Here is a 22,937-nt window from a genome sequence, read left to right as displayed (position 1 = left end):
TACGAAAGTATAGTAAGAGTTAGAGAAGTATTGAGCGCTTATGTATAGATGAGAAAATTGACATAAAATTAGTGGAGATAAATGTCAGAGTATTTGTTCAAAATGCAGGATCATTGTGTCAACTTCAATTACAAATTTTTGGGAACATTTTTCTTAATCTTTTTTAACCATTGAAACAGTAAAATGTAATATTTTACGATTAATTTTATAAGTGAGGTAAAAAAAAATAAAAAATATTAAAAAATTAAAAATTATATTTTATTTTTTTAATTATTAAAAAAATTGAAAGAGTTAATTTTTTAAATTTTTTCATTTATTTGCTACCCTAGTTTGAAATATTCACGAAAGTGCACAATCTATTGAAAGGGATAAGGGATAAGGAAGGTAATTTTTCTTGCCCAAAATATAGGAAAGAATAATTCACTATACTTTGCATATACTATTAGCTATTAAAGTCAATTATTAATATAAAATATATGTTAAAATATAAATACATATTAAAAATAAATTCAATCACACATGTATTTATATATAAATACATTAATGACTGATTTTGGTTTATGAATATCATTTTTGAAGAATAATATTTATATATTTGAGAGTATGTATATAAATATAAATGGTATTTTAAAAATATTTATTATTATTCACTTGTACGTACCCAAACATTACTGTAGGAATATATGTTTGGTGTTGACTGTTGAGGCTCTCATATAATGCAACGTACATCAAACTTGTTAAGTCAATAGTTCAAGTCATGAGTATAGAGTAAGTTGAGTGAGTGGAAGCATTTAGGCCACACATGACAAGTTATTTATATTAATATTGGATTTATTATATATCTTTGGTTTGAATTAGTCTTTCTGGAATTTGCTGTCCTCATTATGTATTTTGTGAGTATAATATGCGTTGATTATTTTGTTAATTTGAATCAGTTATTATAAATTGGAAATATGGCCTTAGGTTGTTGAGCACACACATATGATATGATACAACAACTTGAAATATTGTGTGGTTGGAGTGATGATGATGAATGGTGTAGTTTATTTGGTGTTGATGGTGCAGCTACTTGCATGGACCAGCAGTGCAGCGGTGGTGGCAAGTGGGAAGTGCATTGAGAGTGAAAGGCAAGCTCTGCTTTCTCTCAAACGTGGCTTCAATCTCACCCATGATGATGATTGGCTGTCTTCATGGGGAGATGGGGAGCAGCAGAAGGATTGTTGCAACTGGGAAGGCGTCACGTGCAGCAACCACACAGGCCATGTTCTCATGCTTCATCTTCAGGGTGATGGTTACACTCGTGGATCCATAAGCCCATCACTGGGTGAGTTACATCATTTGAAGTATTTGGACCTTAGTGGTAATCACTTTACTCACACTCCATCCATCCCTCCTTTCATTGCCTCTTTAACATTTTTGACACACCTCGATCTCTTTTCTTGTTCCTTTGGTGGAAACATACCCCCTCAATTGGGAAATCTACTCTTCCTCGAGTATCTTGATCTTAGTTCCAATAATCTGGTTGGAGGATTTCCTCTTCAACTCACAAATATGTCATCCTTGACATATTTGGATCTTAGTCATAATAGCCTTAATGAAACAATGCCACCCCAACTTGGAAATCTCTTATCCTTGGAACATCTTGATCTAAGTGCAAATGCATTCACCGGAACCATTCCTAGTCAATTCAAAAACCTTTCTCGTTTACAGTATCTTGACCTTCATTACTGGGACAAAACCATGTCATTAAGTTCAGATTTACAATGGCTATCTGAGCTTTCAACCATGAGGTATCTTTCACTTCCTAGGGTGAATCTAAGTGGTGCCAGCAATTGGCAACAACAAGTGAGTAGCCTTTCTCATCTTCAACATTTAGACTTGCATGGTTGCAATCTTGTTGATTCCGTGCTCACTTCATCACTTGCATCCACTTCTCTCTCATCTGTGGATATCTCTAACAACTCTCTAAGGGATGCATCCTTGATATTCCCCTGGTTAATGAATTCCACTCGTAACCTTGTTACTCTCATAATGAATGATAATGGTTTAACAGGAACCATTCCAGAAACATTCGGGGACAACTTGAACTCCCTTGAGGAGTTAAATCTTGCAAATAATGAGCTCAAAGGCCAAATACCTCTATCCTTGTTTCATAGTTGTAATTTGGCATGGCTTGACCTATCCAACAACAACTTGACAGGGGAGTTCCATGAATATATTCGAGAGTATTCTCGTTGTGCTCATAAACCCTTAAAATTCTTGGAGCTGGTATGGAATGAAATTACGGGGATGGTGCCTGACCTCTCTCAGCTTCAATCTTTGCAAGAGTTACGACTTGATAACAACAGATTAAATGGAAGCATACATGAAGGTATTGGACAACTATCCAACTTAACTGAGTTAAGCCTTGGAAATAACTTTCTGACAGGTTTGATATCTGAAGCTCATTTCTCAAGACTTTCCCATCTTGGCACTTTGGATTTGTCTCATAATGCATTGGCTTTTAATGTTAGCGTCGATTGGATTCCCCCTTTCAATTTAACTAACATTTATTTGGCCCGTTGCAAGTTGGGGCCTGACTTTCCAACATGGCTTCATACCCAAACCATGATTGACAATTTGGATATTTCCTGTGCTGGAATTTCTAGCACTGTTCCAAATTGGTTTTGGGAACGCCTTCCTTTTATGATGTATTTGAATATTTCTCACAACCGTTTTCCAGGAAAAATTGAAGACCCACCTATTGTTTCTTATTATGTGTTTGTAGTAGCTTTTGATTCTGACCCACATCTTTCAATTGATTTGAGCTTCAATTTATTTGAAGGCCCAATTCCAGCAATCCTTTCAACTGCTTCAGAAACTTTTTTGTCCAATAACAGATTTTCACTTGCAAATCCTTTTTTATGTGCAAACTTGACCAAATCCATGAGATTTATGGATTTGTCAAACAACGACCTTAGAGGAGAACTTTCGGATTGTTGGAGGGGTTTTGAGTCATTGGTCGTCCTAGATTTATCCAATAATCAGTTTTATGGAAACATGCCAAAGTCTTTGGGGTCATTAAGAAATATCAAGTCAATACATTTAGGAGGGAATAATTTTTCAGGAAAGATACCATCATCCTTGCATAATTGCACACAACTACAAATTTTTTATGCTGCACGTAATAAGTTGTCAGGAACAATACCAACCTGGATTGGGGATAATATTCCAAAGCTACTTGTACTTAGCTTACATTCCAATAACTTTCATGGTAACATTCCATTAAGCATGTGCAATCTCGATGAACTTCGTGTCTTGGACCTCTCTTTAAATATTCTGTCTGGCAGTATACCTAAATGCATAAGTAATCTGTCTGCTATGGCCACTCAAGCAAAATCAAATGCAACGATTACTCATGACTATCATTATGAATATCGCGATGGGTTTAGCCGTACTGACTCTGAAGTTTCCGGAGTTTATAATGATAGCGCATCACTGACATGGAAAGGGAAAATGTCAAAATATGGAAGCACCCTGGGATTGTTGAGAAGTATTGATTTCTCCAGCAACAGGTTAACAGGGGAAATACCAACTGAGATGATGACTCTTATTGGCTTGGTTTCTTTAAATCTTTCAAGAAACTTGTTTAGTGGACACATTCCTTCAACTATTGGACAACTGAAGTCAATAGATTTTCTTGATCTATCCAGAAATCATTTGTCAGGAACAATTCCTTCACAGCTTGCTCAGATTGACGATCTCAGTGTTCTTGACTTGTCATACAATGATTTATCCGGAGAAATCCCACTTGGCACGCAACTTCAAACTAGGGATGCATCTGCTTATGCAGGAAATCCAAAACTTTGTGGTGCTCCCCTCAACAACACTTGTCCCATTCATGGTCACCAGATCAGTGAACATGATGCTGATGGTGATGATGAACAATTTGTAAGCGAGGGGTTCTACATTGCTATGGCTGTTGGATTTGTTATGTCATTTTGGGGATTTTGCTTCTCATTGATTTTGAAGAAATCTTGGAGATATGCTTATTTCAAGTTGTTGAGTGATGTCTATGACACGCTCTATGTATTTACAGCGATCAAGGTGGCCAAATTCAAAAGGATCAGATCTCAAATATGAAGGTATGCACCGTTTCCTTTTCTTCTAGTTTTTATTATTATTGATATAGTTGTTATATTCATAATATTGATATATCAAAAAATTAATATCTGCTCTATGTAAATGAAACAAAATATAGTAGTGCTAAAATGTTAAAATGTACTTTATAGTTGAAATTTCAAATTGGACACACCAAACAGTTTATTATTGTTTTTTAATGGTTAAAACATAGCTTAGTTGATTAATTCCTAGCTAAAACAGTAGCTTACGTATAAAATATGGTTAGCGTTTTTGTTACTCTGAATATGTGCTACCTGTTGCCATTATTGCAAATGGTGAATTTTACTGAACATAATTCCAACTAATTAAAATTATTTATGACTGAACGTGAATTTTAGTGCAAACGGTGAATTTTACTGAACATGAATTTTACTGCAAATGCTGCGTGTCTTAGTGTCATGAATAAGATATTGTTTATGTTTTTCACTTTTTATACATGCATGTTCATCACACGGCCCTTTTATTTATTATATATTTAGGCTTTATATATATACATTCTTACATATACAATTGTAATCATGTGAACCTGTTCTTGTGTTAATAATATATGTATATGGGATATGGTTTTATGTTATTTAAATATATATTTCTGCTCTTTAACACTTTTATATATTTTGAATATTACCTAACATGTAACGATGTCATATGTTTCAGGCAAAAGCACACAGTATCTTCATGCATGTGTATATCCATTTGGAAGGAGACCAATAACATTTAGTGATGCAGTTAATATACGAAAAAGTTTGTTAATATAATAAGTATTATGTTTGCATATTTTAGCGCTGTTTAGGTTTACTGCTGTAGCTGCAGGGTGGAGTGTGGAAGAGGATGCTTTTTCACATTTCACCTATATTGCATAGTATTTGTTAATTGTTATTAGTGTGATTATCAAACTTAGCCTCGTTTTATTGCTGTAATTTATTTTCGGGGACGATATTAAGTGTTAGTTATTATGGAAGTGCTTGTGGACTTGTGGTAGTTCTGTTTTTTTTTAATTTCTGCTTACCTAATCTATTAGGCTGAATTACGATGTTTATTTTATAATCAGCTATACTACTTAAAAATTGAAAGTTTAAAATTATTAGTAGGGCCAACAACGAGTAGAATTTAGATTCTACTCTTCTATTTGCGAGTTTAATTTTTGGGAAAAACTCAGTATACAAGCGATTAAGGCTTGTAACTATTACAAGTTTATTAACGCCTAATCCACTAAAACGCGTTGCAACTCCTACGTCACTTACACGCGCTATACAAAGATCTCGCGTTTGTATAACTACCAAATTTAAAAGATTTGTTTCCTTCTTTGTTTTCCTTCTTTCCAAATTTCATCGTTCTTCTTCTCGCGCGTCTTCCCCTGATTTTTCGATCGTTCTTTTCTTCTCCTTTCTCATTGGTTTGTTCTTCGTCATTGACGTTAGTTCTTCTCTCTGTAACTCCAGCTTCGTTTTTTTTTTCGATTTTCTGGTTTCTGAAATCAAAGTTTGAACTCGTTTTGAAGATAATAGATGATTCAACCTCAGATTGTCAGCAGAATCAGGGCGAAGTGGAGCACAAATAGGAAGGAAAACGAGATTAAGAATCAATTGATTACATGTAGCAAAGAGGAAAAATGAAACCCTCATAGCAAAGACTCATTTGATAGGAATTGGAATGATTTTCTGCTAAATTTTGGTCTTGTAGACAACAAGTGGCTTTCAGGTAGTGTTGGGTTAAAATCTGCAGCAGAGGTGTAAATTTAATTTTTTATCGGGTGTATTTATAGTCTGTGTTTGGGTGTATTATGCAGATCTCTATGCAGACCGTCATATATGGGTTCCAATCTATTTGGAATTCTGGATCACCACTTCATATTATAGTACCTGTAAATCAGACATTTTGAATACACCAGAGAGAGTTTAATTAATTTTGGCCTTGTGGACAACAAGTGGCTTTCAGGTAGTGTTGGGTTAAAATCTGCAGCAGAGGTGTAAATTTAATTTTTTATCGGGTGTATTTATAGTCTGTGTTTGGGTGTATTATGCAGATCTCTATGCAGACCGTCATATATGGGTTCCAATCTATCTGGATCACCACTTCATATTATAGTACCTATAAATCAGACATTTTGAATACACCAGAGAGAATTTAATTAATTTTGGTCTTGTGGACAACAAGTGGCTTTCTGGTAGTGTTGGGTTAAAATCTGCAGCAGAGGTGTAAATTTAATTTTTTATCGGGTGTATTTATAGTCTGTGTTTGGGTGTATTATGCAGATCTCTATGCAGACCGTCATATATGGGTTCCAATCTATCTGGATCACCACTTCCTATTATAGTACCTATAAATCAGACATTTTGAATACACCAGAGAGAGTTTAATTAATTTTGGTCTTGTGGACAACAAGTGGCTTTCAGGTAGTGTTGGGTTAAAATCTGCAGCAGAGGTGTAAATTTAATTTTTTATCGGGTGTATTTATAGTCTGTGTTTGGGTGTATTATGCAGATCTCTATGCAGACCGTCATATATGGGTTCCAATCTATCTGGATCACCACTTCATATTATAGTACCTGTAAATCAGACATTTTGAATACACCAGAGAGAGTTTAATTAATTTTGGTCTTGTGGACAACAAGTGGCTTTCAGGTAGTGTTGGGTTAAAATCTGCAGTAGAGGTGTAAATTTAATTTTTTATCGGGTGTATTTATAGTCTGTGTTTGGGTGTATTATGCAGATCTCTATGCAGACCGTCATATATGGGTTTCAATCTATCTGGATCACCACTTCATATTATAGTACCTGTAAATCAGACATTTTGAATACACCAGAGAGAGTTTAATTATGGAAAAAAAATTTACTTATAATTGGATCAAATATATTTACACCATGTGTTCAATTTCTTACAAGAGTATATAACAGTTACATTAATCAGTGACAATATCATTAGAATCTATCTGACAAAATGGACTCAATAACAATGAGGATGGCCTGGACAGTCTTATTGCATCACTTCTCCTCGCTCATATTTCTGAATTTCTCACTCAACAGATGGGTTGCACACTTTAGGTCTTTGATTTGCTGTAAACAAAGCAAAATTAGAGTTAGATATATTTCTATTATGAAAAACTGATTTGGTCGAAGACATATATTTGTTCTTACATTTTTTTCAGCTTGGTTTCTGCCTGCCATTTTTTCTGAAATGAAAAATACACCCATAAATATCAGTCAGATATCACTCAAATACACCCAAATGATTACAGAAATACACCCAAAGGATTACAGAAAATACACCCAAACGGTTACAAGAATTCACCCAAACGATTATAGGAATACACCCAAAGGATTTAAGAAAATACACCCAAAATTCGTTGAAGTACATCTTATGCATAATTCAGAACTCTTTCTCTTTCTCCTCCTCATCTTCTGCTGCTTCTTCTTCTTCAAAAACGATTTTACCATGAAAAATCGAAAAAAAAGAGAAAACAGAGAGAAAAGACGTAAATGAAGAAGAAGAAAAAGAGGAAAACGAGGAAGAAGAACGTGCAGAAACGAAAGAAAAGGAGAAGAAGAAGAGTAAGAGGAAGAAGAACGTGCAGCAAGAAGAAGAAAAAGAATTTTAGAAACCATGAAAATCGAAAAAAAAACGAAGAGGAAGAGGAAGAGGAAGAGGAAGAGGAAGACGAAGACGAAGAAGAAGAAGAAGAAGAGAAGAAGAAGAAGAAGAAGACGAAGAGGAACCGTTTGAGTGGGGCGCGTGTAGTTACGCTCCATTCAAAATGAGTTAATGCGCGTGTTAATGAAGTTTGGGCTGATAACTTGTAAAACTTGTACGGCCTTTTTACTTGTATGTGTAGCAGGCCCCTTAATTTTTTTTAAAATTTAACCTTATCTTATTTGTAAATTAAGAATCCTTAACGCTAACTCTATTCATATCTTAAAGTTCTACATTCAACTTTATCCAATCTTATATGCAATAAATTAATTATTTTCAATCACACCCAATATTTAATCATTTCATATTTCATAAATATATTAATTAAAAAAGATAAAATTAAGTCCATATTAAAATAAAAAAAAAACAAAATTATAATAAAATTCATATTAAAATTATAAAAGGGAGAAGAGGTGAGTTAAATTTGATCTCTATCAACTTCATTATACATGTATAATAATTTTTAATAAATACTATACTATATTAGAAGTACAAATTGGTTGAATAGGATTAGGTCTAAACTCACATCCGACCCTACTCGCAGCTCAATCCGTTCTATTCTAGTGTTCTTAACTAGATCCTTAAGGTCAGGTTATCAATCCTATCCAAAAAAATTGGGTTGAATTGGATGCCCATCAATAAGATTAGTATTATGAGTCCAATTTACTATGAAGCCATATAAATAACTGTTAAAGACGAATTTATCGAGAGAAAGATACTTTAAATAGGATTTGATTAAAGAATAAGAATGTTGTTTAAAGGGAATAAATAAAAAAATATTTAATTTTTAATGCATTGAATGTATCAACAAAATTGAAAAAATTAATATTTGTTTTATATTTTCTTTATTTTTCTGTAATATCTTTACGTAGTATTTTTAAGGCACTTAATTAACAACAACCTTTATTAACAACAACCTTTAAAATATTATGCTGTCAGCACTAAGCTATCAGAATTACAAGCATAAATTTTTTCTCCAAATTGTGGATAGAACTTATATGAACATGAATTCGTGTTGACTATGGAATTAGAGAAGACTTGAGCTTATGGACTTGAACTTCCAATCCAAATTTAATTAAGTGCACCAGCACCATAAAAATTGACCATGTACAGGAGAAAATTGACACAAAGTTAGTGGAGATAATGTCATTAGTTTTTGTCCAAAATGAACAAATAGTGTCAACTTCAACTACAAAATTCTCTCATTTATATGCTGAAATATTCGCACAACACCAATATAAGGGATAAGGAAACCAATTTTTCTTGCCCAAAATGCACGAAAAAACAATATTTATATATTTTAGAGCATAAATATAAATGATATTTTAAAAATATTTATAATCATTCATTCTATTATTTTTGTTTATTTTTAAATATTAAAATTAAAAATAATAAATATACTATAAAATCATATAAATATTTCAACGTAATAGCAAATTCTAATAAAATTTTTCCTAGAGTTACCATGATACAAGTTAATTCTAACAGCTAATTTCCTACAGTAACATGGTAGATCTACATAATACATACAAATAAAATGGTGATCAGATGTGTAACAAAAAAGACTTATTCTCTTAATTTCTTCTTATATAGCTAAGTTATCGCCTTCGAGTCCTTTAGTATAAAACGGTTTGGTGTGTGGCATACTTTCCATGAAAAACCTTTAAACAAATGTATAAAAATGGGGTTGTTCTTGTTTTATTTTAAAATCACATCCTTTTCCTGTTTTAAAATTTTATTCCATCAGTGGATTTCTTTAATTTAAGCAATTAAATTAAGCCACTCGAATTTGAAGTTGGAGTTGTATGCCAGCGAAATTCTTATCTTCACATAGTATTATTAATTTTTTATTCATAATAAATATTTTTAAAAAAATTAAGAATAAATAATTCAATAGTGTGATGATCATGATAAGTTGACTTGTTAAGTCAATAGTTCAAGTCATATGAGTATAGAGTACGTTGAGTTAGTGGAAGCATTTGGGCCACACTTGACAAGTTAATATCTTTGGTTTGAATGTCTTTGTCGAATTTCCTGCCCTCGCCTACTTTTTGTGAGTATACAATCAAATAAAATGGTGATCAGATGTAATCATTTTCTTCTTATATATCTAAGTCATCACCTTCGAGTCCTTTAGTATAAAAACCGTTCGTGTGTGTCATACATTCCATGAAAAACCTTTAAACAAATATATAAAAATGGGGTTGCTCTTGTTGTCTCTTGTTTTGTCAATGCAATTTCTTCCTCTTCTTTATTCGCTCTTGTCATTACTATTAGAGCAACTCCAATGCTAAGAAATAGAGTTCATCTTCTAACATATGGGAACTCAATTACTATTGGAGTGAAAAGGAAAAGAGGGTTCTTCACGGGGATCAAAGTTGAAAGTCCCTCTAAACAGGGACTTGCAACAACCAATAAAATCATGCCATGTGGTAAGTTAATAAAAAAAATAAAAAATATATTAAATATATATATTAAATACTTATATATTTATTTAATTAATTATTTATATTAATTATTTAATAATTAGTTATATTAAATTATAATTAATATAAATAATTATGTTAAATCAATATCAAATATTATTTATATTGTTATATTAAATCATAATTAATTAAATTTATTTTACATAAAAAATAAATTTAATTTTTATATATTATAAAATAATTTTTAGTTGGATTATTTATTTTTATTTATAAAATTTAAAATACTAATCAAATTTAAGTTATTTATTTTAATATTTTATAATATTGAATTATTTTGAATTTATAAATTTAAATAATATTATTATAAAAAAATAATAATTATATTAATTTTAATTACTTTAATTAATTAATTAAGTGGGACCACAATAGGGATTAAAGTTAGTTCCTTCTAATGGAGAAGAGAGAGATTCTTTGAGTTCCTATTTATTGGTAATAACACAAAATCTGATGTGGAATCACTTTTTATGACAGGTGGGCTATAAATAGGGACTGAAATGAGTTCCCTACTGGAGATGGTCTTATTGACTATGATGCACGGATATTGACATAGACACGAGACATGACACGATACGGGACATGTTGACACATAAATTTTAAAATTTTATAAGATATAGAGATAAACATATATATATAAAATATAAAATATTTTATAGATGAATTGTAATGATATTTTGTTATTTTATTGATATTAAAACATAAATTATTTTTTAATTATTTTTAATATCTTATTTTAATGATATAAAGTATTTAAAATATTTTTTGTTTTAATAAATAATAATATACGCTACTTCTAATTTTATTTCAAAAATATATGTTAAGAACTGAACACACGATGGTATTTAGGTGTGTCCAAACGTGTCCGGAGTAGAATCTTGTGTTTTTTAGTAAGACATAGTTAAACACAGCAGATACACGTGTCAGACAAGTGTCATATCCGAAATGTGTCCAATATGTGGATACGGCAACAAAGTGTCTGTGCTTTATAGATTATTGCAAATGGTTCAGCTTCCCTTCATCATCATGCATATCACGAAGATGAAAGCCGTACCTTGTTGCAATTTAAGCAAAGCTTTGTGATTACTGAGTATGCTTCTTAGGATCCTCTGAGTCATCCCAAAACAACTTCTTGGATTCCAACACAGATTGCTGCTCGTGGCATGGCGTCCATGCGATGAGCTGAAAAGGTAATGTGATTGGCATTGATCTTAGCAGCAGCCAATTCTTTGGTGAAGTCCCACCTCAAATTTCGCATTTGCGCAACCTGTTGATTCTTGATTTGCGTAGTTATTTTGAGTATATTCTTCCAAATCCAATCAACAAGTTGCAACTCAAGATATCCACTCTAAGAAGCTTGATTCAAAATGCAACTAGTCTTGAAGTCCTCCGTCTTAGTTTTGTGACTATTTCATCTTCTATACCTGATATGCTCACAAAACATTCCTCCACTTGAGGAGTTAGATTTGTTTTCATGCAATTTAAGTGGGGAAATTCCATCTTGGATAGTGAACCTAACTAGTTTACATTTTCTGAATCTTCAACAAAACAACCTTAGATGTGAAATTCCGCACTCTCTTTTTACACTAGAGAATCTTGCTTTTCTTTCTTTAGACAACAATGAGTTGGAAGGACGGTTGGACCTTGATATGTTTTTGAAGCTCAAAATGCTTTCTTTCTTGGGTTGTCATACAACAAACTCACTCTGTTCCCTGGAAAAGATTTTAAAAATGTAACTCTCCCTCCATTAGAAGCTTTATCCTTGGCGTCATGCAATTTGGTGGAGTTTCCCCCTTTTATTCAAGAACTGGATCCGTTGGGAAGTATTGATGTGGGAAACAATGATATAAAGTCAATACCCTGTGGGATGTGGAGAAAAAGAAATCTCCAGAGTTTGTTTGCTTATGGCAATTCATTGACAGGAAGAATATCCCCATTGATTTGCAATTTGAAATCACTTGTGATTCTTGATTTTTCCTATAATAACTTAAGTGGTGTGAGACCTTCATGCTTGGGAAGCATTAGCCAATCTCTTCAAGCTTGGATGCTCCAAGGAAACAAATTGGTTGGCCCCATTCCTCAAACATATATGGCTGGGAGTAACCTGAAGATGATTGATTTCAGCAATAATACCTTGAAAGGTAAGCTACCAAGAGCTTTGGTCAATTGTAAAAGGCTAGAATTTCTTGATGTGAGCCATAACCAAATCAATGATTCCTTTCCTTATTGGCTGAGCACTCTTCCAGAGTTGAAAGTTATTGCTTTACGATCTAATGAATTTCATGGAGCTATAATGTGCCCAACAAGATGCACATTTCTCAAGCTTCATATCATTGATCTTTCTCACAATGAATTCTCTAGAAATTTGGCTCCAGAAATGATTAGGAATTGGAATCCGTGACAGCTTCCAACATAAGTCAACTACAATATGAGGACAGCACTATTCAATTTCCAAATCAGTATTGGTTTAGACTTTAGAGACATTTCCTATTCATTCACAATGTCTAGCAAAGGGGTTGTTATGGATTATCAGGAGCTTCAACAGGACTTCTATTTTATGATAGCCATTGATCTTTCAAGCAACAAACTCTTTGGAGAAATTCCAAATGTCATGGGGGATTTGACGCGTCTTGTTTTGCTCAACTTGTCAAATAACATGCTTTCTGGCAATATTCCATCATCCTTTGGAAAGCTTTCTAATCTTGAAGCATTGGATCTTTCTCGCAATCGCCTCTCAGGACAAATTCCTCAACAGTTAATAGGACTCAAATTTCTGGAGTTCTTTAACGTGTCCTTCAACAATCTCTCAGGTCCAATACCAGAAAGTAAGCGATTCAACATATTTGAAAACAATTCGTTCATGGGAAACCGAGGCCTTCGTGGGATGCAGGTGTCTAAAAAATGTGATCATGCTAAGCCTCCACCACTTACATTTGATGGTGATCAAGACTCCAAATCAGAACCTTTCTTCAACTGGAAAATAATTTTGATTGGCTATGGTGGTGGACTTGTTGCTGGGCTAGCATTGGGAAGTGCTTTCAGCCAAGACATATTTATGTGCTTGAAGATGGTGTTTTGAGTCAAAATCAAGAAACAGGAATTCCTACCATGCATTGGTGTTAGTGCAGGCATAGTTGGATGGATGAAGAGTACTGTTTGTTGTCTAAAATCTAGAAACTAGAGCTTATAGTTAATAAGAGTATGAACTCAATTTCCTTTACGTTTATACTTTCAAGTTACTGTTGTGTCTTTTTTAGTTAATACAATTGTGTTTAGCAAGTGTGAGATGAAAAGTTTTTAGATGTTTCTAAAGTACGTAAATCATTATTACTCTGCACTATTCAATTTTTATTCATTTATTTTGGGTAGTACTCTGCACGATTCATTATTTCAGATAGAGATAATATAGTTATTACACATTGTAGAAGGGAAAAAAAGAAGGGAGACAAAAAACTTTATTCAGATTGGGAAACACAAATCAAGCAGTAAAGGAAGGAAATCCCAAACAAAATTAAAAAAGAAAAAGCTGCTTTAAAGTCATCCCATCAACATGTATCGGCTTAAACTAATATATAGACCAAGGGGGTGTGTGCTATTTTTTTTCTTGATTTGTTCAAGTAATCATCAAACCAAATTTTAGCATAAAATCCAATCTTCTTGTGTTCAACATCTAAGGAGTATTAGTAAACTTGAGGATTTTGCAAAGAGCATACATCTAAATGGGATGTTCTGTTACCTCATGCCATAAAACTTTTCTCAATACATCACCCATTCATAAACTTTATATGCAATAGTGATAGAGGGGGAAAATGATTCAATACATTGTGCAAAGAAAACAGAAAAGTAATTATAGTTACCGATAAACAGATAAATTGCAACCATCTCTATGCAGATTCTGATCCTCCTGTTAAGCTTCACCCTTGTCTATACCCACTCTAACCACCAACGTCCGACCACAAAGTTCCTGCAAGAAACACCATACATGATAGGCAATACAAATAAGTGAAATCGGAAACAAAACATTGAGAAGTTGATAGAACTATATCCTACCGCTCCATTCAGGGTCAATGCAGCATCACGTTCTTTCTCCGATAGGAAAGAGAGAAACGCATAAACTCGGGTTCGCCCTTGTTTCTGATCTTTCAACAATCTTACACTAGCCACATTGCCGAATTTGCTAAAAAGATGTCTCAACTCTTCAGGTCTAACTGCCCTAGCAAGATTCCCAACATACAACTTATGAGGAGCTTCATAGTATACAACTCTCTTTGGTGAAGCATTCGCAGTCTCAAGGTTCCTCCTCTGGGGATTCATCTCAACTGAGAATCTAACCCGCATCTCCCGTCCACCAACATCCTTGAGTAGCACAAAATGAATGAGAAACAAGACTTCAGATGTTATAGGCATGGCACAATGATGAAAATGAAATAGAGTGTGGAAGGCAGTTTCAAACTAACCGATCCATCCAAGGCAGTGACTGCATTTCTTGCTGAGGCAACAGATGACAATGTCACATAAGCACATCCTCTACTCTCACCAGTATCAGCATTCCGGCAAACCTGCAGCAGACTGATTAACTAAGAGAACAAGGCATAGTGCCACTTTTGGACATACAATGAATGATAAAAACCTATTATGCACAAATACTTCAATTTTGCTCACATATAGATATCAAATACTGCTGCTTATAAATGTTTTGTAGAAGTTTAAACAATAGCTTTATATATGAGAAAGTGACCTTATACTTAATCTACATTGCTTTATACTCATTCACGTATCATATTTTATGGTATTCAATACTCGTATTTATATCTGTGGCTCTGTGCAGCATAATCAAAGCTTTACATACAACTTGTATACAGGGACGTAGCTAATTTCATGATGGATTGGAAACAAGTAAAGTGAAGAAGCTATGAAATTCTTCAAACACACACACAAATATATAGTAAAATAAAAGTTTTGGGCTTTCAGGACAACATTTCCAGATATTTTACTAGTTAACTTGATAGTGAGAAAGCTTGTGCATAAATCAGAGAAACAATCATCAAAGGGTTTCGCTTCCATGACAGCACAGTAAAGTTCAATTAGGATTAAAGAATGTTGAACAAGAAAATTAAACAATACATGAATAATAATTGAGCAATGAAGGTACCTCAGCGGATAGAATAGTTCCGTGAGGCTCGAACATCTGACGTAGCTGTTCGGTGTCACAGCTCCTTGGAAGGTTGCAGACGTAAACCTCCGTCGCTCTCGGCATCTTCCACTGCTCTTCCTCGTCGGAACCGCCATCATTTTCCGCCAAACCACGCTCCCGTTCCGCAACCGCCGTCTCTTCATCGACGACCGCTGCTAACGCCGTGAAAATCCTTGCTTTGGAGCTGAATACAGAAGCAGAAGCACCGAAGCACAGAGAAGACAAAGGCGCAGCCACCGAAGACGAAACGAAGCGATTCGCTATTCCCAAAGGCCTTGGCCTCTGATTCAATGGCGTTAAAGGATTAGAATTATGATTACAAGAAGAAGAAGAAGAAGACGCAGCAGCAAAACAGAGAGAGAAAGTAGTGCTGGCTGCCATTTTCTTTTCCCCCAAAGACTAACGCCTTAAGGTGGTGAGTGTCTGTCTCAGGGAAGCTAAGGTGATGATGATGTATGTATGTATGTCTCGTAACATGTATGTATGTATGTATGTATGTATGTGTGTGTATGTATCATCATGTGTACTTGTGGTGTGTTATGTGTGTAGTAAGTAGATTTCGGGTTAAACCCGACTCAGTTAAACGGGTCAGAATTCCATATTTTTTACTCTAATGAATATTTTTTCCCTACCTTTCACTAATGGAATAAATTAAGCTATTTCATTATCTTAAAGAGATTAAAGTATTTAGTAATCATCGAAGTTTTCTTTTTATCTGATTGCTTCTCTTTCTATCACTTCTCAAACACTAATTAAGATTATCTATTTTAGAATGTTTATCTAACTTTTAATATTTCTACAATAAACATTTTGAAAATTTTAACCTTCCAATACAAAATTTTTACATTCCACACTTCAACTAGTTTCTTTAGGATATTAGTTAAATCCTAAAAACATATATATTCCATATTTTAAAGCAGTACAGTTTAGATATAACTTCAGATAAGTTAAAAAGATTCTTATTACAATATTTACCAAACACTCAACGAGTAAATGCTGTAATCGTGGACTAATTGGATGATTTTTCTTACAAAAGACAACAATTTAGTTGAGGAAATGAATTAACTGTCAAAGTTTGTATTTTAGACTCAGTAATAATGCCCCAAAACTGAAGATATTACAATTAGTTGCATTTGCACGTTTCATTCAATAATTTCATTCCTAAGCACATCATTGAGCACAGATTTTATAGTACAGACAGAAGCCTTGATGACGATCCATGTTGTTAAAATGTTATTCAATCAGCCTTGTGCATCATGCTTCATCAGCTAATGCAATTTCTTGCTGTTGTTACTCTAGTTTGTGGGAATCAGTCATATTCAGGAAGGGACCAGTTTAGCTTCATGGATGTGCCTGTCTCGGTGGGAAAACATGAAAATCAGAAGAATTTTGCCTTTTCTTTTAGGTCGATGTTGCCACCTTGCGCTTTGCATAATCTTGAACGATGCTTATTGCACTGTTGCTATGGCGCAGTGAAAACTCTGCAAGTAGAATTTGTCTTTCTTCTTCTGTCAGATCACCATGATGGCCCTGCGAGTATCATGAAGGATTTAGATATGTGCTACACGCACTCAACCGTGATCTGGCAAACCATAACAAATCTTAATGATGCACAATCACAGATGATTTACCAAAACCATCCTTCAGTTACTGTCATGTGAGTAACAATTCTATGATAAATTTGAATCAAATTATCTAAGATTGCAAGTTTAATTATCAAAATTGAAGAGCAGACACCAAACAACAGTTTCCATTTTTTTTTTTCCCGTATACAACAGTTTCCAATTCAATTGGTAAAATTATTGCTGATCTTTGTTCTATAGATAAAGGGAGGAAAGGATATAAGATCAATCATAACGGTTTACTAAATATCTAGGTAGATAGAAAGATAACACATGTCAGATCAATTAGTTCATTGTTTTGTGCCACATAAAGTACATAACTAAAATCATACCATTCGTGATATTCTATCACACACGGCATGGTGCATGAGGATTCCGGCAGCAACCGAAACATTGAAAGAGTCTACCATTCCATTCATCGGAATACTGCAATGCAAATCCGACAACTCCAAAGCCTCCTCGCTAATGCCCCTATAATGATAAGAACATAGCTAATGTTGAGCATGCACAAAATGTGGCCACAAGGAAGAAAACAACTATTTAACACTTAAAATCAGTGTGGACATTAGCAGAGATTCCCTAATTACTCAGTTAGTAATCTAGAACAAGTGTAAACATTAGCAGAGATTCCCTAATTACTCAGTAATCTAGAACAAATGACAGCTACATTAAACTCATGGTTGCATCTTTTGTTGATTTTCCATCATTCAGAGAATACTATGGAGTTTTTTTGTTCAATGGCATATCTATATAAGCGCTGAGCATCAAATTGAACACAACCAACTCCATTATCAAGGCATCTGTCAGTTAAAAAAACGAGATAAAAAGGAAGGAAATTACCTATTCTCATTTCCAACTACAATTGCAGTTGGGCAGGACCAGTCCATGTCATATATAGAAACCTACATATAGCAAGAAATGTCAGTGAATCATCTGAAGATCCTGAACAATGTTGGTTCAGAATGTAAAGTAATAAGACCCAAATGATAGTGTAAAGTCCCCCCAAAAATAGCACTTACAAAATGCAAGTGAAAAAAATATACAAGTATTGGTTGTACACACTTTCTCTAGTATGAAATAGCACTATAACAGAAAAGGAAGAGTTGAGAAATACCGTATCCATTCCTAAATGGGTTGTGGCGATTCGATAACCACGTGATTTTAACATCTTAAAGCACTCCGTCGTAGAGTCCCACAATTCAATGTCCAACCACTTTTCTGCACCCATGCTCACATGACGATTATCTCTATACCTGAAACAAGTGTAAAGGCTTAAGCAGGCAAGATATTTCAAATTGAGACTTCAACTATAATGATTCATGGTCTGTCTTTATCTCAAACTGTTTTGTAAGTTCAATGTAGAACTGGCTGAAACCAGTGAAAATTTTTTTCTCCTTTTCATATACCTGTCACTGCACAAATAACAAAAGTAGGGCAATGCCACTATATGAAATAACAAAAACAAGTTCAAGTTCATTTCATATCAACAGTCTCAATAACTAAAATCAAGTAAAAGGGACGGAATGATCTGAGCTCTTTTCTTTTTTTTTCTTTTGGATAACAAAACCATCATGAAAAAATTCAAACCAGCATGAATTCAAAACAAGGCATGATAGTGAAATTCAAGAAACAAAAACCAAGCTCATTTTCTTCCTTTTCACCTCAACACATTCTTATAAGTCTCAAACACCTTTTGTTGGCATCACAAGACACCACATGAACAGACTGCACCCCAAGTGCATCCGCAGACCGAAATGCGGCGGAAACATTCCCAAAGTCGCAGAGCCCTTCCACCACCAAACAAACTGAGTAGCTCCTGTTCTGAACCACATTCTTGAACCTCTCCCTCCTCTCTTCCGACATCACCGGACTAACAGCATCAATGATCTCACCACTGCTTATCACATAACCATTTTCACAGCTGAACCTGTTAACAGACTCAAAGCATTACTAGCCAAATGGAAGTAAATGAAACTTCCTACTCCATAACCATCCTAGAGAACTACGATGCACAAATACTTCAAACTAGTCGCAAATAAGTCTGATGCTAGATACTTCTAATTATATTATTATGGTCCACTAATTCTCCGGAATCTTAATAGCTCGATAAGCAAAATTTCTATATTAATCAACCATATGACTACATTCTACAGCTTTTGCAATAACTTATATAAGATCTGAGATCAGTATTCTATGTTATATGTTAATTATTTTACTACATTTTGTGTTATACCAAAACGGTATTGTATCTTGTAATTTCTTCATTCTTCATATATAGAGAGCACAACAAATCTAATCTACTGCTGGCAGCATAGCATCAATGGTAAATCTGTTTATAACTTGTAACTAATCCACTAAACAACTTGTTATTCATTCACGTAACAGATTCTAACTAACTACACTACTACAGCATAACTAACTGTAACTAACAAATTGAATAACAAACTCTTGTTATTAGTTGCATTTGTAGGTACCTATCGTGGTAAGGGAACCAGCGAGCGTGAGGTTGGGGTTGGAAGAGGAGTGGCTTGCGCTCCATCTTCATGAGCCTGGAGACACCATCGTGGTTGGTTAGGAGTTGTTTGACAGTGTCGTCTGCAATGGAAGGAGCGGTTTGGAGTGAAGCGAAGCATCTTCGGGTGAGGGAAGAAGAGAGAGAAAGAGTGGTGTGTTGGGATTTGAAGGAAGAGAGAGAGGAACACAGAAGAAGGGTTTTGCAGTTGCAAACACTCATTTGCGTTTTGATTTTTGGCTGCACACAACGTGTTTGTGTTTATGTTTCTGCAGAGATGCTGCTCAGTTCCAGACTCCAGTTCTAGTCTTCGGTTACAGTGAGGATAAAGCATTTTTGGATTTTTTTTTTCTTATATTTTTTATTCTCGGTTCGACAGCACAAATGACTAATCCGTATCAATTGAAAATTGATGGTTAACTAATAAATTTAAAAAATATTTACTCACGGTGACAGGCAAACGAATTAATAAATTAACTACTATACCACCTTTTAAATATTTTAATTTGGGCCTAATATTTTAAGCCTTTAAAATATACCGTTTTTAGTAAATGTAGAGGTCCAAGGGCCCAAAAGAAAGAATAAGAAGGAAAACAAAAATATGATGAATTTTAAAATTAATTATTTTATTAAAAAAATTTACTTATATGAAAATAGATAATTTTTTATATTTGAGAAATGGATTGTATAATTTTTTTACTTAATAAGATTTTTTTTTCTTGTAAAATTTTGAAAAAAGATATATCCCTGACAAACATTCACAAAGTGTTATAAATAACTAGATTCACCAATTATTGGAACAACAATATTAGGAGTGGCACTTTTTCAAATTTTGGGCCAATAAACAACCAGCATTTGAAAAAAAATAAATAACAGAGGTAAAATTTTACCATACTTTTCACCGAAAAAAAAAATTATCATACTTGCTTGAGACATTTGAGAAGAAATAATACTTACTGACTGAATAATGACTAAGTTTGATTAAAATTGTTGATTACTGAAACTTTTCGTTATTGAAAATCATGTTCGAGTCATCACCAAACCATGCTTAAATTTTCAATATACACAACCTTAAAAGTCTTATAAATAGTCATTACTAGCAAACACAAAACTCTATCAAATGAAAGCGTTAATATGTATTGATCTGAGTGATATTACAAATGTTATATAACCATATAAAATCTTAAATATAATTAAATACACATATAAAAGAATATCAATAATAGAATTCTCCATTTGTCTATAATTTTATATCAACTTTTCTTCTCTCATTATTTTACATCAAAATTTGGTATATTTAGATGAATTTTGTGAAACAGTCAGATTTATCATGATCACTATTAAAAAAAATTGAAGCCTGACCACTCAAAAGTTTTAAAAAAACTCTTGACCAACTCGGAGCCGCAATATGGCTCTGCGTCTAAAAGCTTCCCAATTAAAGCGAATGGCAAATAACGTGTTACTCTCTCAGGCATTTCATCAAACACTTTCATCGCCCTCCCTCTCTCACTCTCAATGCCCCGCTCCTCCTCTTCCTCCACCTCCCGTGCCATTCAGCTTCCACTTCGATGGCCCACAACATCCGCCTCCGCCTCAATTCCTCGAGTTGCTCAAAAAGGTCGCCACCTTTTCGTCGCAAGCAGAGGCAGCCACCCATCTCGACCACTCAGGTTTCGAAGCAAGTAAGGATTTGATATGCTGTGCAATTTGGGCGTTGAGGGAACAATGGAAGCCTGCACTTGTTGCCTTCAATTGGGGCGGCAAATTTCATTGCTTTGATGAGAAAGTTTGCACCTTGATGATATGGGTTCTGGGAACTCATTCAAAATTCTCCACTGCTTGGTGCATCATTCGAGATATGCAACGCTCTTCTCTCTCCACACGGCTTGCTATGCTTATTATGATTGACAGGTATAGATGTAATGTTAGTTCATCTTCTTAATGATTTGATTAGCTTGTAGCTGAGGCTTTTTTCAATTTTGGGTTGTTTTATTTCCAATCAGATATGCTGCTGCTAATAATTCAGCCAAGGCCATTCAAACATTCAACTTTATGGAGAAATTCAGATTGACTCCTGATCAGGAAGCATTCCATTCTCTCTTGAATGCTCTTTGCAGACATGGGAATGTTGAAGAGGCTGAAGAGTTTATGCTTGTAAATAAGAAACTCTTCCCACTTGAAACCGAGAGCTTTAACATTATTCTTAATGGATGGTGTAACATAACATGTGATGTTTTTGAAGCAAAAAGAGTTTGGAGAGAAATGTCAAACTACTGCATTACTCCAGATGGTGTTTCATATAGCCACATGATTTCCTGCTTTTCAAAAACTGGGAATCTTTTTGACTCTCTTAGGCTCTATGATCAGATGAAGAAGAGGGAGTGGATTCCTGGGATAATGGTTTACAATTCATTGGTATATGTTTTAACTTGCGAAAATTGCTTGAAGGAAGCTGTAAAGTTTGTAGATAAGTTGAAAGAAGAAGGTTTGCAGCCAAACTCTGCCACCTTTAATTCCATGATACAACCTCTTTGTGAAGCTGGAAAGTTAGCAGAGGCAAGAATTATATTAAACGAAATGGTGAAAGAGAATGTCAGTCCAACCATTGAGACCTACCATGCATTTTTTGAGGGAACGGATTATCAAGGAACATTAGAATTTCTGAGCAGGATGAAAGGTTCTGGATTGAGTCCAAATGAGGATTCCTTTCTTTTAATTCTGGCAAAGTTCTTCAAGCTGAAGCAACCGGTAAATGCGCTGAAAATATGGATGGAAATGGTGGCATATGGTGTGGTGCCAAATTGTATGCATTACAGAACAATGGTAGAGGGGCTTGTAAAGTGTAGGTGGTTCATCAAGGCCAGGGATTTCTATGAGGAGATGATTTCAAAAGGATGTTTGCAAGATCCAAAGCTTAATAAGCTTTTTGAGAATGAAGCACTTGATCGTGGTGATAAGTCAAAGAATACTAAAACTACACGGGTTAATAGTGATAAAAGTGGGGGAATTCTGAGAGCAATAAGATGAAATGGAAAATCATAAAAACCAGCCAAGAAAGAAGTACCAAGCTCTAAATATTTATCTCCACATGTTACCATTGTAAATACTGAATACTACAGCTTTTAGTGTGACCCTTTAATACCATTTTTCCCCCCATTTTTTTATTTTTTATCTTCTTTTTTTTTTTCCGTTTTTCCCTTAAAGAAATAATGAAACTTTCATCTAAATAGTTAATAAATTAAATAGAAAAACATTTTTTGGATGAAAAACTTGTTTTGCA

The 22,937-nt window shown here is 34.1% G+C and overlaps 4 protein-coding genes and 1 pseudogene across 4 annotated transcripts; 3 read left to right on the top strand and 2 right to left on the bottom strand.

The window, feature by feature from the left end:
- The first annotated feature begins 952 nt into the window (after positions 1-952).
- On the top strand, positions 953-5,119 carry LOC107635364 (receptor-like protein EIX2). The gene is made up of 2 exons (XM_016338833.3): positions 953-4,124; positions 4,816-5,119. The coding sequence occupies exon 1, from the start codon at positions 1,024-1,026 to the stop codon at positions 4,120-4,122; it is 3,099 nt and encodes a 1,032-aa protein (XP_016194319.1). The 5' UTR covers positions 953-1,023; the 3' UTR covers positions 4,123-4,124; positions 4,816-5,119.
- Positions 5,120-11,025: 5,906 nt separating this feature from the next.
- On the top strand, positions 11,026-13,612 carry LOC107637306 (receptor-like protein 6; annotated as a pseudogene).
- Positions 13,613-13,964: 352 nt separating this feature from the next.
- LOC107635363 (RNA-binding (RRM/RBD/RNP motifs) family protein) lies at positions 13,965-16,054 on the bottom strand. The gene is made up of 4 exons (XM_016338832.3): positions 15,482-16,054; positions 14,787-14,888; positions 14,380-14,685; positions 13,965-14,293 (listed from the first exon to the last, which is right to left on the bottom strand). Exons 1-4 carry the CDS (start codon positions 15,902-15,904, stop codon positions 14,237-14,239), a joined length of 888 nt encoding a protein of 295 aa, XP_016194318.1. The 5' UTR covers positions 15,905-16,054; the 3' UTR covers positions 13,965-14,236.
- A 490-nt stretch (positions 16,055-16,544) lies between these two features.
- On the bottom strand, positions 16,545-20,051 carry LOC107635362 (uncharacterized). The gene is made up of 6 exons (XM_016338831.3): positions 19,620-20,051; positions 18,836-19,072; positions 18,260-18,398; positions 17,986-18,047; positions 17,478-17,616; positions 16,545-17,053 (listed from the first exon to the last, which is right to left on the bottom strand). Exons 1-6 carry the CDS (start codon positions 19,877-19,879, stop codon positions 16,925-16,927), a joined length of 966 nt encoding a protein of 321 aa, XP_016194317.1. The 5' UTR covers positions 19,880-20,051; the 3' UTR covers positions 16,545-16,924.
- An 844-nt stretch (positions 20,052-20,895) lies between these two features.
- LOC107638145 (Tetratricopeptide repeat (TPR)-like superfamily protein) lies at positions 20,896-22,819 on the top strand. Its single transcript, XM_016341314.3, has 2 exons — positions 20,896-21,568; positions 21,661-22,819. The coding sequence occupies exons 1-2, from the start codon at positions 21,066-21,068 to the stop codon at positions 22,682-22,684; spliced, it is 1,527 nt and encodes a 508-aa protein (XP_016196800.1). The 5' UTR covers positions 20,896-21,065; the 3' UTR covers positions 22,685-22,819.
- Positions 22,820-22,937: the final 118 nt, after the last annotated feature.

The sequence above is a fragment of the Arachis ipaensis genome, chromosome B4 (genome assembly GCF_059453495.1).
Source record: "Arachis ipaensis isolate K30076 ecotype BB chromosome B4, ASM5945349v1, whole genome shotgun sequence".
Classification (NCBI taxonomy): Eukaryota; Viridiplantae; Streptophyta; class Magnoliopsida; order Fabales; family Fabaceae; genus Arachis; species Arachis ipaensis.
This window is presented reverse-complemented; position numbering and strand designations above follow the sequence as displayed.